Source organism: Lacerta agilis, chromosome 5 (assembly GCF_009819535.1).
Source record: "Lacerta agilis isolate rLacAgi1 chromosome 5, rLacAgi1.pri, whole genome shotgun sequence".
Taxonomy (NCBI): Eukaryota; Metazoa; Chordata; class Lepidosauria; order Squamata; family Lacertidae; genus Lacerta; species Lacerta agilis.
In genome coordinates, this window is record NC_046316.1 from 7,384,108 (window position 1) to 7,396,237 (window position 12,130).

A 12,130-nucleotide genomic window follows, 5' to 3' on the forward strand; every position below is an offset into this window, starting at 1 on the left:
AAATACAGAGTGATGGGCAAAAGTGTGTAACTTTAGAAAATCTCTGCTGTATCACATTCTCATTTTGCTCAATTAGTGGCACTCAGAATTGGGAAGGACAATTCCATTAGAGTAAATGGGAGTTTCAGAAGAGCATCCTGGTACTTAATTTCATTTCAATGGGGTTGGAAAAGGATAATTTTCCAATGGATTATGGCCAAGGATGTTTGCTGTACTGGATTTGATGTTAATGCCCTACAACGTAGTGGAGAGCTGTCAACAGCAATTATTTTGTTCCTCTCTCATAGATTCTTTTATGTATATAGATATATGGCAACTTATGGAAGCCATTCCTGGATGTTGAGAGTGTCAGCAAGTTTTCAGAGACGTGCCTTGGGCCTACAAATCATTTGAAAAAGAATGGTGGGTTTTTAGAAAAGGAAGAAAAAAGGACAGAAAAGTTACCAAAGTATAAGAGATTGAAAAATAATATTGGCATTCATGAAGATGTTTGATATCTTGGTTGTGTTTTTCTGCAGCCGTTCCAGATTAGTTCATTTTGTGCTGGGGTTTTTAGGTAGCTAATTTTTCTAAGGTTACTGGGGGGTACTGTGATTCATTGTTAGAGTGCTTTGATAAGTTAATAATGAGTTTTGTAGTTTCCTTGAATTATTTGTATTGCTGTTTTTGATATTGTTCTGCTTTGGTTTTGCGGTCTGCTTTAGCCTTTCTTCGGATTGGAAAAGTGGAATGTAAATACATCTTTAAGAGAACCTGCTTCAGATAGCGATTGTAATACTGTTTGTTTCACACTTTTTATTATCCTCCAGGAGCTACACAGGGCGGTATCCCATGACACAGTTCTGCAAAGTGCAGTGAACCTTCCAATACTCTCTTCTTGCAGTCCCTAAGTCTGTTCTGGAGTCCCGTCCCCCCTAGGGGTGTAGGAAGGGGTGCGGTGGGTGTGGTCTGACCCAGGTGTCATCCCTGAGTGGGTGACAAAATGGCAGCGCGTCCAAGCCACGCATCTCTCCTGGGAGTGATGGGTTGGCTCGGGGCCCCGCGCTGCCCGAAACAGCAGCGTGGGGCTTGTGTCCGCCAGGTAGACTCCATGGGCAGCTCACCGCATTGCCCCCCGGTCGGATACCCACCCCCCACCCCCCGTGGGCGGATCACCCCACCCTCGCCGCTCTAGGTGCCAGAGAAGCTAGCTATGCCCCTGTTCCCCCCAACCCTCCATAGCATAACAGGGAGAAGAGAGGGAAGTTTTGTTGTGTTAAGTATACATTCCTGCACTAGCGAAAATACTTGGTTACTGCCCAGAGTAGCTAGCCAGAGTACCAAAAATAGTATAATTTCTCCCTTACATTTCCTTGTTATTTAAAGGGTTTGCAGAAGCTAGGATAGCATTTACTTAAGCCTAGTTAAATGTGATCTATTGAGCTATTTTAGAAGGTTCGCAAATTATACATACCCAGTACTTTTTTTACTATTAAAAAAAAATGTGTAGGGGTACTCTCATTTTGATTCAAGAAAACCACCATTTTATAGTTCAAATTGGGGAAAATAAATGCAGTAAATCCACAAAAGATTCACAAAATGTTTAGGGGTATGCGTACCCCTCTGTGCCCCCAGAAAAAAGCACCGTACATACCTGTTCTTGTGGTTTAATTTAAGTTGGAGATCTTGTGCATATTAATGTCTCTTGTGTAGAAGCAGCTTGTCTGGTGGAGCAAAGCTGCAGTTCTAGCTTCTGGCCAGGGGTCTTGCTGTTGCTTAAAATGAGGGATGAGGCACTGTGCGAATGCGCTAGCCAGAGCCAATACAGCACTGTAGCTCAGTGGGTAGAGCATCAGACTCTTAATCTCAGGGTCGTGGGTTCGAGCCCCATGTTCGGCAAAAGGTTGGACTAGATGACCCTCGCGGTCCCTTCCAACTCTACACCTCCCACCTCACTCTCTCCCTCCTGGTAAATAACATGAGACTCTGCCCTCATATCATATGCCAAGAGAACAATAAATAGGACAAATCTTAGGGTGGTATATATTGAAGTTTAGTCCATGAGACTGTAATGAATCTACTTTGTGGACTTTTGTAGATACGTAGCTTTGAAAACTCTGTGTTTCCTACCGCCAGTAATAGATAGGGATTTTTTTTTTTTAAAGGAAGAATGTTGTGTCTGGCCAGGGAGACTCGGAATTTTAAGTTAACACTTTGTTTTATTTAGGGTTTACATAATTTTAAAGGGATTGGATGTTGTGATTTTGAAATCCAGATTTTTGATTTTGCTTTTACAGAGTTTTATTTGAGTCTGTGTTCGTTTTTATTGACATTAACTTGTCAATAATACATAATTAATACATAATTCCCTTTTGTTTCGTAAAGGTCTGGTGACTAGATACAAATAAACAAATCTGAATTAAGCTGAAAATGGCCCCCTGGAAATTTAACTCTAGTTGTATTTCCTCTTTATTGCAGATGACCGAGAGTATCGACTGGTTGCAGAGCCAGAGTGGATTGTGTAAAGTTGATCGTTATACCGCAAGTGATGAGGAGGACCAGAACTGGGCAGTAAGAAATTTATAGTTATTTATAGTTATTTCGGCATAATTGCTTTCCGGAGACTCATGTTGTTGCTTCTTAATGTGATAGTACTGAAGATGTGTTTGATCCTTTACGTTTGAGCTCAGGTGCCAACAGGATTTCCTGCGTCCAGTATACTATATGTGAATTGGGTTCTCTGACCCAGCGACAAAGAGCACACAGATTTGCATAAAATACGTTTTCCTTTGCAGGTGGAGTGGAAGGCCCACAAAATAAACCACCAGCCACAAATGTAATGTCTAACAGACAGAATCTGAACTGGCGAAGCTTTTCCCCATAGTTCTGCTTCCATACCAGTTGAATTTCTGCCTGCCACAAGGATGTTAAATAAATTGGAGTTCTTGTTATTAAATATACCAAGAAAAAAGTCCACCAAGAACTCTGGCCAGTAAATTTTAATGGTGGGAATAAATCCTACTCACAAGTCAAAAGTCAAACATACATACTTTTGTGTGACTTTTGACTTGTGAGTAGGATTTATTCCCACAAGGGTGTTAAAGGCACAAGAACCCTGCTTCTCCCAGTACTAGCTCTAAGCCAAGGCCTAGGTTCCCATCCCGTATCTGCTTATCTGGGAGTAAGTCCCACGAAACAGAGACTTCTATTATAGCTTAGTTGCATCACACATTGTGGTTACATTCCAGAGGCAGCATGGATACACAGAAATCATATACAGTCAGACCCCGGGTTATGAACACTGCGGGTTGCGCTTTTTTGGGTTGCGGACCGTGCCGAACCCAGAAGTACCGGAACGGGTTACTTCCGGGTTTCGGCGCTCGCACATGCCCAGAAGTACAAAATGACGTCACACATATGCGCAGAAGCACTGAATCGTGTCACGCGCGTGCGCAGACACGGCGCTTCAGGCTACGAACGCTGCGGGTTGCGAACCTGCTTCCCGTACGGATCACGTTCGCAACCGGAGGTATGACTGTATAGCTATTTTTTCACCTGACTGACTAGGGGCGGAAACCCCACAGGAAGCCCTACCCTGTTGTCTCCTTTGCCTTCCCTCACTCCTCCACGTGCAAGCAGGGGCAGAGGAAGGGATGTGTGGTGGATGCGGACCGCCCCGGGTGTCACCACTGGGGGGGGGGGTTTGACAAAATGCCGGGCGGCACCCTTTTCCTGGACTAGGCAGTCAATATCCATTAGAATGGCACATTTTCAGTGTTCCCCAGAATCAAACGAGCGAGGAAGTTGTACTTACTGACTACAATAACCACGGGAACTAAACTGTTGTGAAATTGTCTTTTGTTTACTGTCTAGACCGACTCCGCCAAGCTTTTTCAGCAAACTGCCTCTGATCCGCTCAAAGTCTTAAGTTGGCTCCGAAAAGATCTGGAAAACTGTGCCATCGGAGTGCAGAATGTGTTGAATGCCAGTAACAACGCAGGGGGTGCAAAATCGAGGGATCCGTCCACAACGAGGCAAAACATGCCGCAACGCAACGTACGTTCCCCGGGCGGTTTCAGTGTCTGCGATGAGGAATTCAGTGTGAATGTCAGCTCCAACAGGGCTTCACCCACCTTTCACTTGTCCATGAAGGCTTCTTGTCAGAAGGAATCCAAGGATGAAGAAAGCGATGGCTCTACTTCACCCAACACAAACCCTGATCCAGATGACGTATCTTTTTATTGCAATAGGCTTTCCAACCTTGCCATAGCTATGGCCCGGAAAGAGATGAATGACCGGTCAGATGGCAACAACACATGCATACATAAGTCGCTTTATGGCCCTGCTGGGGACCACGGCCACAGGTCTATTGGGGTGGGTACAGAGGAGATCAAGCAAAATGTACCACCCAAGATGTGTGAAGGCGAATATGAAGAAACTCCAGCTTCTAAGAAGAAAACCGCATTTTATTACAAAGAAGAAAATGCAGAAATACCTAATAAGAGTGACCCTTACAGGGACGGGATCAAAGGCTGCAACCGCAAGAAGCGATTTGGTTCAGACGAGTACAGCAATTCACTGAGCAAAGGGATATTGGTTTATGCCAACAACGTGGTTTCAGATATGATGGTCTCGGTTATGAAGACCATGAAGGTGAAGGTGAACGACTCCAACATCGCTTGTGCAGTGTTGAAGAAGGTTCTGCTGAAGCACTCCAAAGAGGTTGTGTCTGATTTCATAGACTCCTGCATGAAGAACTTACACGATGTCACCGGAACGCTCATGACCGACTCTGACTTTGTTTCAGCCGTGAAGCGAAGCCTCTTCACTCAGGGAAGTCAGAAGGCCTCCGAAATTGTCCAGGCCATGCTGAATCGCTTACACAATGCTTTGATTGTACAGAAGCACGTGAGCGATAGGGGGAAGTCTCAGAGCATGGCCTTTGCAAGTGTCAAGACAGGGTCCGGACATGATGGAAAGTCTCAAAACATGAGGTTTTCTGCCACAAAAACAGAATCTTGTAGAGAGAAAGAAATGACCTGTGCAGAAACCGTGGGCAACCACATAATCAAGGAGGGCCTCACCATGTGGCACCAGAAACAACATGACGACTGTTCAAATCCCCAGTCATCAAAAGCTGGGTGGAATCCAGAAAATCAAGATCTTGCTAACCTCTCAACAGATTCTTGGGCAAGAGACCTGATTGTGACAGCATTACTGCTGATACAGTATCATCTAGTCCAGCAGGAGAATGCATTGAAGGAGGCCGAATGTGGCAGGAGCAGCAAGGCAGGTGGAACCGGGTTCGGGTTCTTGTCTCAAGATAAAGGGGGCAATGCCTGTACACTACCTTTATCAAAACAGTTTGACTCGTTGAAGCAAAGTGACGACGAGCAGTCCGAGACAAATGCCGAAAATGATATGTCAAGTGTCGTAGTCATGCTCATGCAAAAGCTCATCAATGAGACGGTCAACAAATTAGGAGGAAACGCTGGACCTTTGATGGCAGACGAGGCCTGCAAGAGCGCTTACAAATGCCCCGAGGGACCTGGGCCTTCCGGCTCTTCCGAAATAGACCACTCCTATGAGGAGGCCATTTCTGGACTGACCAAAATGATTCTGGATCAGTTTGACGTCAACAGGAAGGAAGGAGGCAGCGGCCCGTTCATCGACAACCTGGTAGATACAGTGACCAAATTGTGTCTCATGATAGCCAAATACAGCAACCCTGAGTCAGGTCTGGGGGATATGGGAGACGGGGAAGATGCTTGCGGGCCTCTGTATGCAAAGGGCGCCGATTCTGCAGAAAGCCGAATAGGGTCAGGGGAAGACACACTGTCTGGCCGCAAAGTGGTTGTAACCAACCAGAATGCTCCGGAGAACATTCAAAACAAACAGCTTCAAGCCATCCTTCAGTGGGTAGCAGCCTCTCAGTTGAACGTCCCTGTGTTGTACTTCATGGATGATGATGAAGAGACCCTGAATAAGGTAAATGGGGGGGGGGAACTAGTGGGGGCATTTGCGTGGGATAGTATTAAGTTGTGCATGTATTGCAAGAAGTTTTGTTGCCTCTGTACTGTATTTCCCTGATATATCACAGAGAACCAGTGTGGTGTAGTGGTTAAGAGCAGTAGACTCGTAATCTGGGGAACCAGGTTCGTGTCTCTGCTCCTCCACATCCAGCTGCTGGGTGACCTTGGGCTAGTCACACTTCCCCCTCTCTCATCTCTTTTCCTCCTGTTGCAACCTCTCCCTCTGTTCAGGCTGCTTCCATGCAGAAAATAAAATTGCGCAAATGGAAGGAGAAAACAGCAGGTCTTTAGAACCCCAAATAACTCACTAATCATCAGTCACAGTTTTGGCTTCATTCATTGGTGAAAAACACTGAACGGTGGGAGCAGCCAGGCTGGCCTCTTCCCATACAGACCACTTAGAAAGTTGCCTTTCTTGCCAAGAACGCTAGACTTTATTTTATTTTATTTTTTCGGTGAAAGTTCAGAGTCTGGGCCCCCTTGCAGGCTTGAGCCCTGGAGCAACTGCTCCAATTGCACCATTATAATCAGTGCCATTTTTCTAGAAAAAAAGAGGTGCCAGAACTCACCGTGAACACCTCCCTCATTCTTTTAGAATGGCAATGGCACCTACCTGAGAGATACCGGAACTGAGTTCTGGCTAGTTCTGGCTGAAAAAAGCCCCGATTATAATGTTGCCATTGGATGAGTTTAATCTTGTTCAAATGGTATTTGGTACCATTAGTCACATTTAGACATTTAGTTGGTACAGAACCACAGAACACAGTTTTCTGGTGGTTCCAGTTCTAGGTTGGTGAACGGTTCAAAAAGATGGTGATACTATTTAGCCCCATGGCCTTTGTCCTATGGGATGTCTCAGGGTCCTATTTTATCCCCTATACTCTTTAATATCTACATAAAGACACTGGCAGTGGTCATCTGGGGTTTGCGAGAAGCAAAGCAATAGTGGTGCCAATCTTCAAGAAAGGCCAACCCAGTGACCCAGAGAACTATAGACCCATTAGCTTGTTTATCAATAAAGGGGAAAATTGTGCCTGCCACCTCTGCACTATAGACTGCCTGCCTTTCTGAATGCTAATAGCATCTTTACTGAGGCACAAGCTGCATTTAGAGATCAACTTCCAATCACTGTATAGTTCTATTCCACCTTGCCGAGAAATATTTGAGATCTCTACAAGCAAACTATGAAGCTTTTATGGATGTAAAAATCAGCCTTCATTTCCATCACCAGAGCCAAGTTATGGGAAAAGAAGGACAAGGTTCTGGTTGACTATAATAGACTTTTCTGCCTCATCAAGGCCCTTTATAGTAATAGCAGGCTGGACCATCAAGAAGGCTGATCGCCGAAGAATTGATGCTTTTGAATTATGGTGCTGGAGGAGACTCTTGAGAGTCCCATGGACTGCAAGAAGATCAAACCTATCCATTCTCAAGGAAATCGGCCCTGAGTGCTCACTAGAAGGACAGATCCTGAAGTTGAGGCTCCAGTACTTTGGCCACCTCATGAGAAGAGAAGACTCCCTGGAAAAGACCCTGATGTTGGGAAAGATGGGAGGGCACAAGGAGAAGGGGACGACAGAGGATGAGACGGGACGGGAGGCAGTGAAGGATAGGCGTGCCTGGCGTGCTCTGGTCCATGGGGTCACGAAGAGTCGGACACGACTGAACGACTGAACAACAACAATTACAGTCATATCTTGGGTTACGGCCGCTTCCGGTTTCGTGATTTCAGGTTGCGCACCGCACCGAACCCGGAAGTAACGGAACGGGTTACTTCCAGGTTTCGGTGCATGCGCAGAAGCGCCAAATTGCGCTTTGCGCATGCACAGAAGCGCCAAATTGCGTCACACGCAGCGGCGCCGGTTGCAAACGCTGCGGGTTGCAAACGTACCTCCCGCACGGATCGCGTTCGCAACCCGAGCGTCCACTGTAGTCAGATGTGGTACCCAGGGACAGCTTTCAAGTAAAATATCTATGTCTAGAGGAATCAGACAGTGCTGCATCCCTGCACCCTCCTTGTTTAACATATTTATAAATGACCTAGAGGATGACCCACTTGGCCACATGCCCAAACTTGGGGTCAGGAGGACTCCATTACTACTGTATGCTGATGACACCGCTATTCTATAACATTCCAGACCAGGAGAAACTAAGGAGGTTCATGTCTTATTGCGTACAGAATGATCTAAAAATTAACTTTGGGAAATCTAAAATCTTGGGTTTTGAGAATAAATTTTCCCAATGCAAATGGACAGGCATTAGAATCTTCCAATACCTGGGGCTGACATTCCATCACACAACGACGTGGACCACCCATAGATCTGTGGCTCTCCAGAAAGTACAAGTTAGTCAGCCACCCTTTACTAAAGGGGGCCATTATATTCCTCCTGCCTGTATTCAATGCCAAAACAGCTACCCAATTACTATATGCCTCTAATATCGGGTGGAGGAATAACATTTGAGTTGAATAATCTCAAGGCTAAATTCTTGACGCCTCTCCTCCAGATCTCCAGATACATGCCTAAATCAGTCATTTTCTTGGAAACTGGGGAATGCCCTCTACTGACCGGGGCCTGGTGGGCAGCCTTAAAATACCGGCTTATGGTCACCGTTTCCAAACTGGACACAGGACTACTCCAGCATGTAGCTCAGGACAATTACGTCAGTTGCTGGTCCCAGCTCAATGCCCGAAAAGCTTCCTCAATTGGGCTGTCCCCATCTCTTCTTGAACACTTGGGCTTCGACATAGCCTTTAAATCACTAAAACAAAACTGTGGGTCATTGCTTACGGCGATCTGCAGGCCCGTTCACACTTATCCTGCTCACCAAGAGCTGTGAGTTTACAGTATGTTGGGACAACTTTACAGAGCTGAACATTTAAAGAACATGACAGTGGTCAACTACCGCAGACTTTTTACCAAGGACAGACTGAATATCTTTCCTTCCGAATTGCTTCAAGGCAAATTTGCGGATATTCCTTACTCTGCTAGATTATGCCCCTGTACAAATCAGATGGAAGAATCTATACAGCATATTCGACTGGCCTGCTGACTATACAAGCAGGTCAGACAACAAAAGATTATTCCTTTAATTGCAAACCAACGCAATTTTATGTTAGGCACCTATTAGAGGATAGGATTCCCAGCATATCTTTGGCAGTTGCCAAGTTTCTTTCTGAGGCGGTCAGGATCAGAAATCACTTTGTATTAATTAAAGGTCTGAGACAAGCTTAGTTTTAACAAAGAGCAACAAAGACGTTAGGTTGCCCTCAACTAGGGCCAGGGCCTTCTCAATATTGGCCCCGACGTGGTGGAACAGTCTATCACAAGAGACCAGGGCCCTGCGGGATTTGGCATCTTTCCGCAGGGCCTGCAAGACGGAGCTGTTCCACCTGGCCTTTGGGTTGGTTTCTGTTTAATATTTATGCTTCATCTTTTACTGGTGGGATATTTTGAAATTGAGACCTGCAGTTTTAATTGAATTTTTAAATTTGTATTTTAATCTGTTATTTTAAATTGATCGTTTTTATGTTTCTTGCTGTGATTTTAATTGATGTTAGCCGCCCTGAGCCCGGTTTTCTGGCTGGGAAGGGCGGGGTATAAATAAAATTATTATTATTATTATTATTATTATTATCCGACACTCAAGTAGTATGTATGTATTTTTATGTACTGGAATCTATTTGTGGGTCTTTGGACTGCATGAAAGAATTGACTGACTAGGTCAGGCACCCCCAAACTCGGCCCTCCAGATGTTTTGGGACTACAATTCCCATCATCCCTGACCTCTAGTCCTGTTAGCTAGGGATGATGGGAGTTGTAGTCCAAAAACATCTGGAGGGCCGAGTTTGGGGGGTGCCTGGACTAGGCAATGTTCTGTTTCCAGATGTTTTGGACTACAACTCCCATCAGGCCCCAGCTAGCATGAGTAACGGTTAGGGATAACAGAAGTTTAGTTTGGGAAAGCTGGACGCCACTATGTTGACTTACCCCTGAGCTGCAGTATAGAGGAAGCTGGGCCCGGTTGTATAAACTGGGCTTCCATCTTGAGTAGAATATGATTTTGGAAATTGGCTATTGCGCAGATGCTGCAGGAGGGTGTGAATGTGAAAGTTCTGGTGGGTGAATATGAACCAATACCAGCACCGCACCCGCGCTCCCCAAATAAATCGCACTCATCACTGTCTTTTCCCCCCCAACAGCTTCAGCAACTCTCCACAGTGGCCGTGGACAGGGGCTACAGCGTAGGAGAAGTGATGCAGGCAGTTCTGAAGTATGAGAAGGAAAGGCAGCTGGGGGAGGCCTTGGGCAACTTTGTGCGGCTGCCGGTTCTGGACTGGCTGCTTCAAAACCTGTGAACACGACGGCCTCTCCCTGCCCTCTCCGAGCGCAGGCTTCTCTTCCGTCACAGCGTTAATTTCCACAGCACTCATTTGTCAGATATGATGTTATGAGTTTTACTAAATCTCCCCCTGCTGAGCAGTCAGATGAATAAAAGGAAATACTTAAGTGCCGGAGCAGTCTTCATTCCTAGGCGTTTCAACTAAAATGGGGCATTTGTGTCAAACTTTGGAACTCGCTCCTCCAGTGATGGCCACCAACTTGGATGGCTTTGAAAGAAGATTAGAGGAATTCGTGGAGGAGGAGAGGGCTTTTGGCGGCTATGCTCTCTACCTCCACAGTTGGAGGCAGCAATGCTTCTGAATGCCAGTCGCTGGAAGCCACTGGAGGGAAGAGAAGCTCTTGGTTTCATTTCCCGCTCCCTGGCTTCTCGCAGGCATCTGGTTGGCCACTGTGAGAGCAGGAGGCTGGACTTAGGTGGGCAGCCTGATCCAGCAGGCTGGATCTAAATTGCTCTTCTTGCAGCAGTTACTCTGTTGCGTGGCAATGTCCCTTCCTCCCCATGGAAAATAATGACACTTGACACATCATATAATTTTTAGTGGGCGAAAAGGCCACAACTTTATTGGTTACAGATGTTGAGCGGTATTGGCTTAGGCCAGTGGGGGCGAACCTTTTAGAGACCGAGTGCCCAAACTGTAAACCAAAACCCACTTATTTATCACAAAGTGCCCAAACTTGTTGAGCTTTTTTGGGGGGATCGGACAAAAGTTGCTTTGCTTTTGGGGGGGGCGCCCCAAAGCTGCTGAGCTTTTTTTGGGGGGGGGAGAGAACAGAAATAAATGACAAATAATACCTTCGCTGGAATTAACATGCAACGCCGACATCATCGTCTGCCAAAGCGCCAAAAAAACACACACACAGCACAATAAGGTTAAAAAAACGAACGCTGTTATGCCCAATCAGAAACAACTACTGATGCAGCAAATTGAAAAACAGATCAATCACCGAACACAATCTCCAGCAACTATTCTAAATTCTATTCTAATCTCCAGCGACTAGCAAAAAAAAAAAAAAGTTCAAGGTTTCAACAGCGGACGCAAGCCTGGGGAAAAAACAACAACAACACCACGGATGGGCCGATGGTGCGCGTGCCAGCAGTGAGGGCTCTGCGTGCCAAATCTGGCACGCGTGCCATAGGTTCGCCACCACTGGCTTAGGCATTGGACCTTAACCGACTATATCCGACCCCAACTCATGTGTTGGAAGTCCGGGATGGGTTAACCACCAGTAAGGAGCCCACTGGCGAGATTTGCTGTGCATTCACTTATTTGTACTCAGCTCTTTATAGGTTATTTGCCATTGACAGCTTCTCATCCAATGTTCACACGCCTCAGCTGAGTATAGATCATAGAGACCATCTTAACAGCCCAGTGCTCCCTGAATAGTTGGAAGGTGGCTATCTATCGGCTCTCTTAACAATGGGGAAACCCTGTGATGCATTGCAAGAGGCATGGTGATTCCTAGCCTCACTTTGAAGCAGCCTGCAACCGATTGGTCCTTGCCTCCATCTATGGCAGGCGTAGGCAACCTTCGGCCCTCCAGATGTTTTGGACTACAATTCCCATAATCCCTGACCACTGGTCCTGTTAGCTAGGGATGATGGGAGTTGTAGGCCAAAACATCTGGAGAGCCAAAGGTTGCCTATGCCCAATCTATGGTATACATTCTAGCTGAGCTTCTATTGTTGTCCTTTTTGACCTTCCTTTTAAGTACTGA

General features: G+C 46.0%; 1 protein-coding gene across 2 annotated transcripts; it reads left to right on the forward strand.

Annotated features, from left to right (window-relative positions):
* Positions 1 to 287: 287 nt before the first annotated feature.
* Positions 288 to 10,519, forward strand: AKAP3 (A-kinase anchoring protein 3). Of its 2 annotated transcripts, none has more exons than XM_033148363.1 (4): positions 288 to 402; positions 2,458 to 2,550; positions 3,853 to 5,967; positions 10,213 to 10,519. In XM_033148363.1, the coding sequence occupies exons 1-4, from the start codon at positions 400 to 402 to the stop codon at positions 10,366 to 10,368; spliced, it is 2,367 nt and encodes a 788-aa protein (XP_033004254.1). In that variant the 5' UTR covers positions 288 to 399; the 3' UTR covers positions 10,369 to 10,519. The 2 variants fall into 2 exon arrangements, with proteins under 2 accessions (XP_033004254.1, XP_033004255.1); XM_033148364.1 differs by lacking the exon at positions 288 to 402 and adding an exon at positions 699 to 731.
* Positions 10,520 to 12,130: the final 1,611 nt, after the last annotated feature.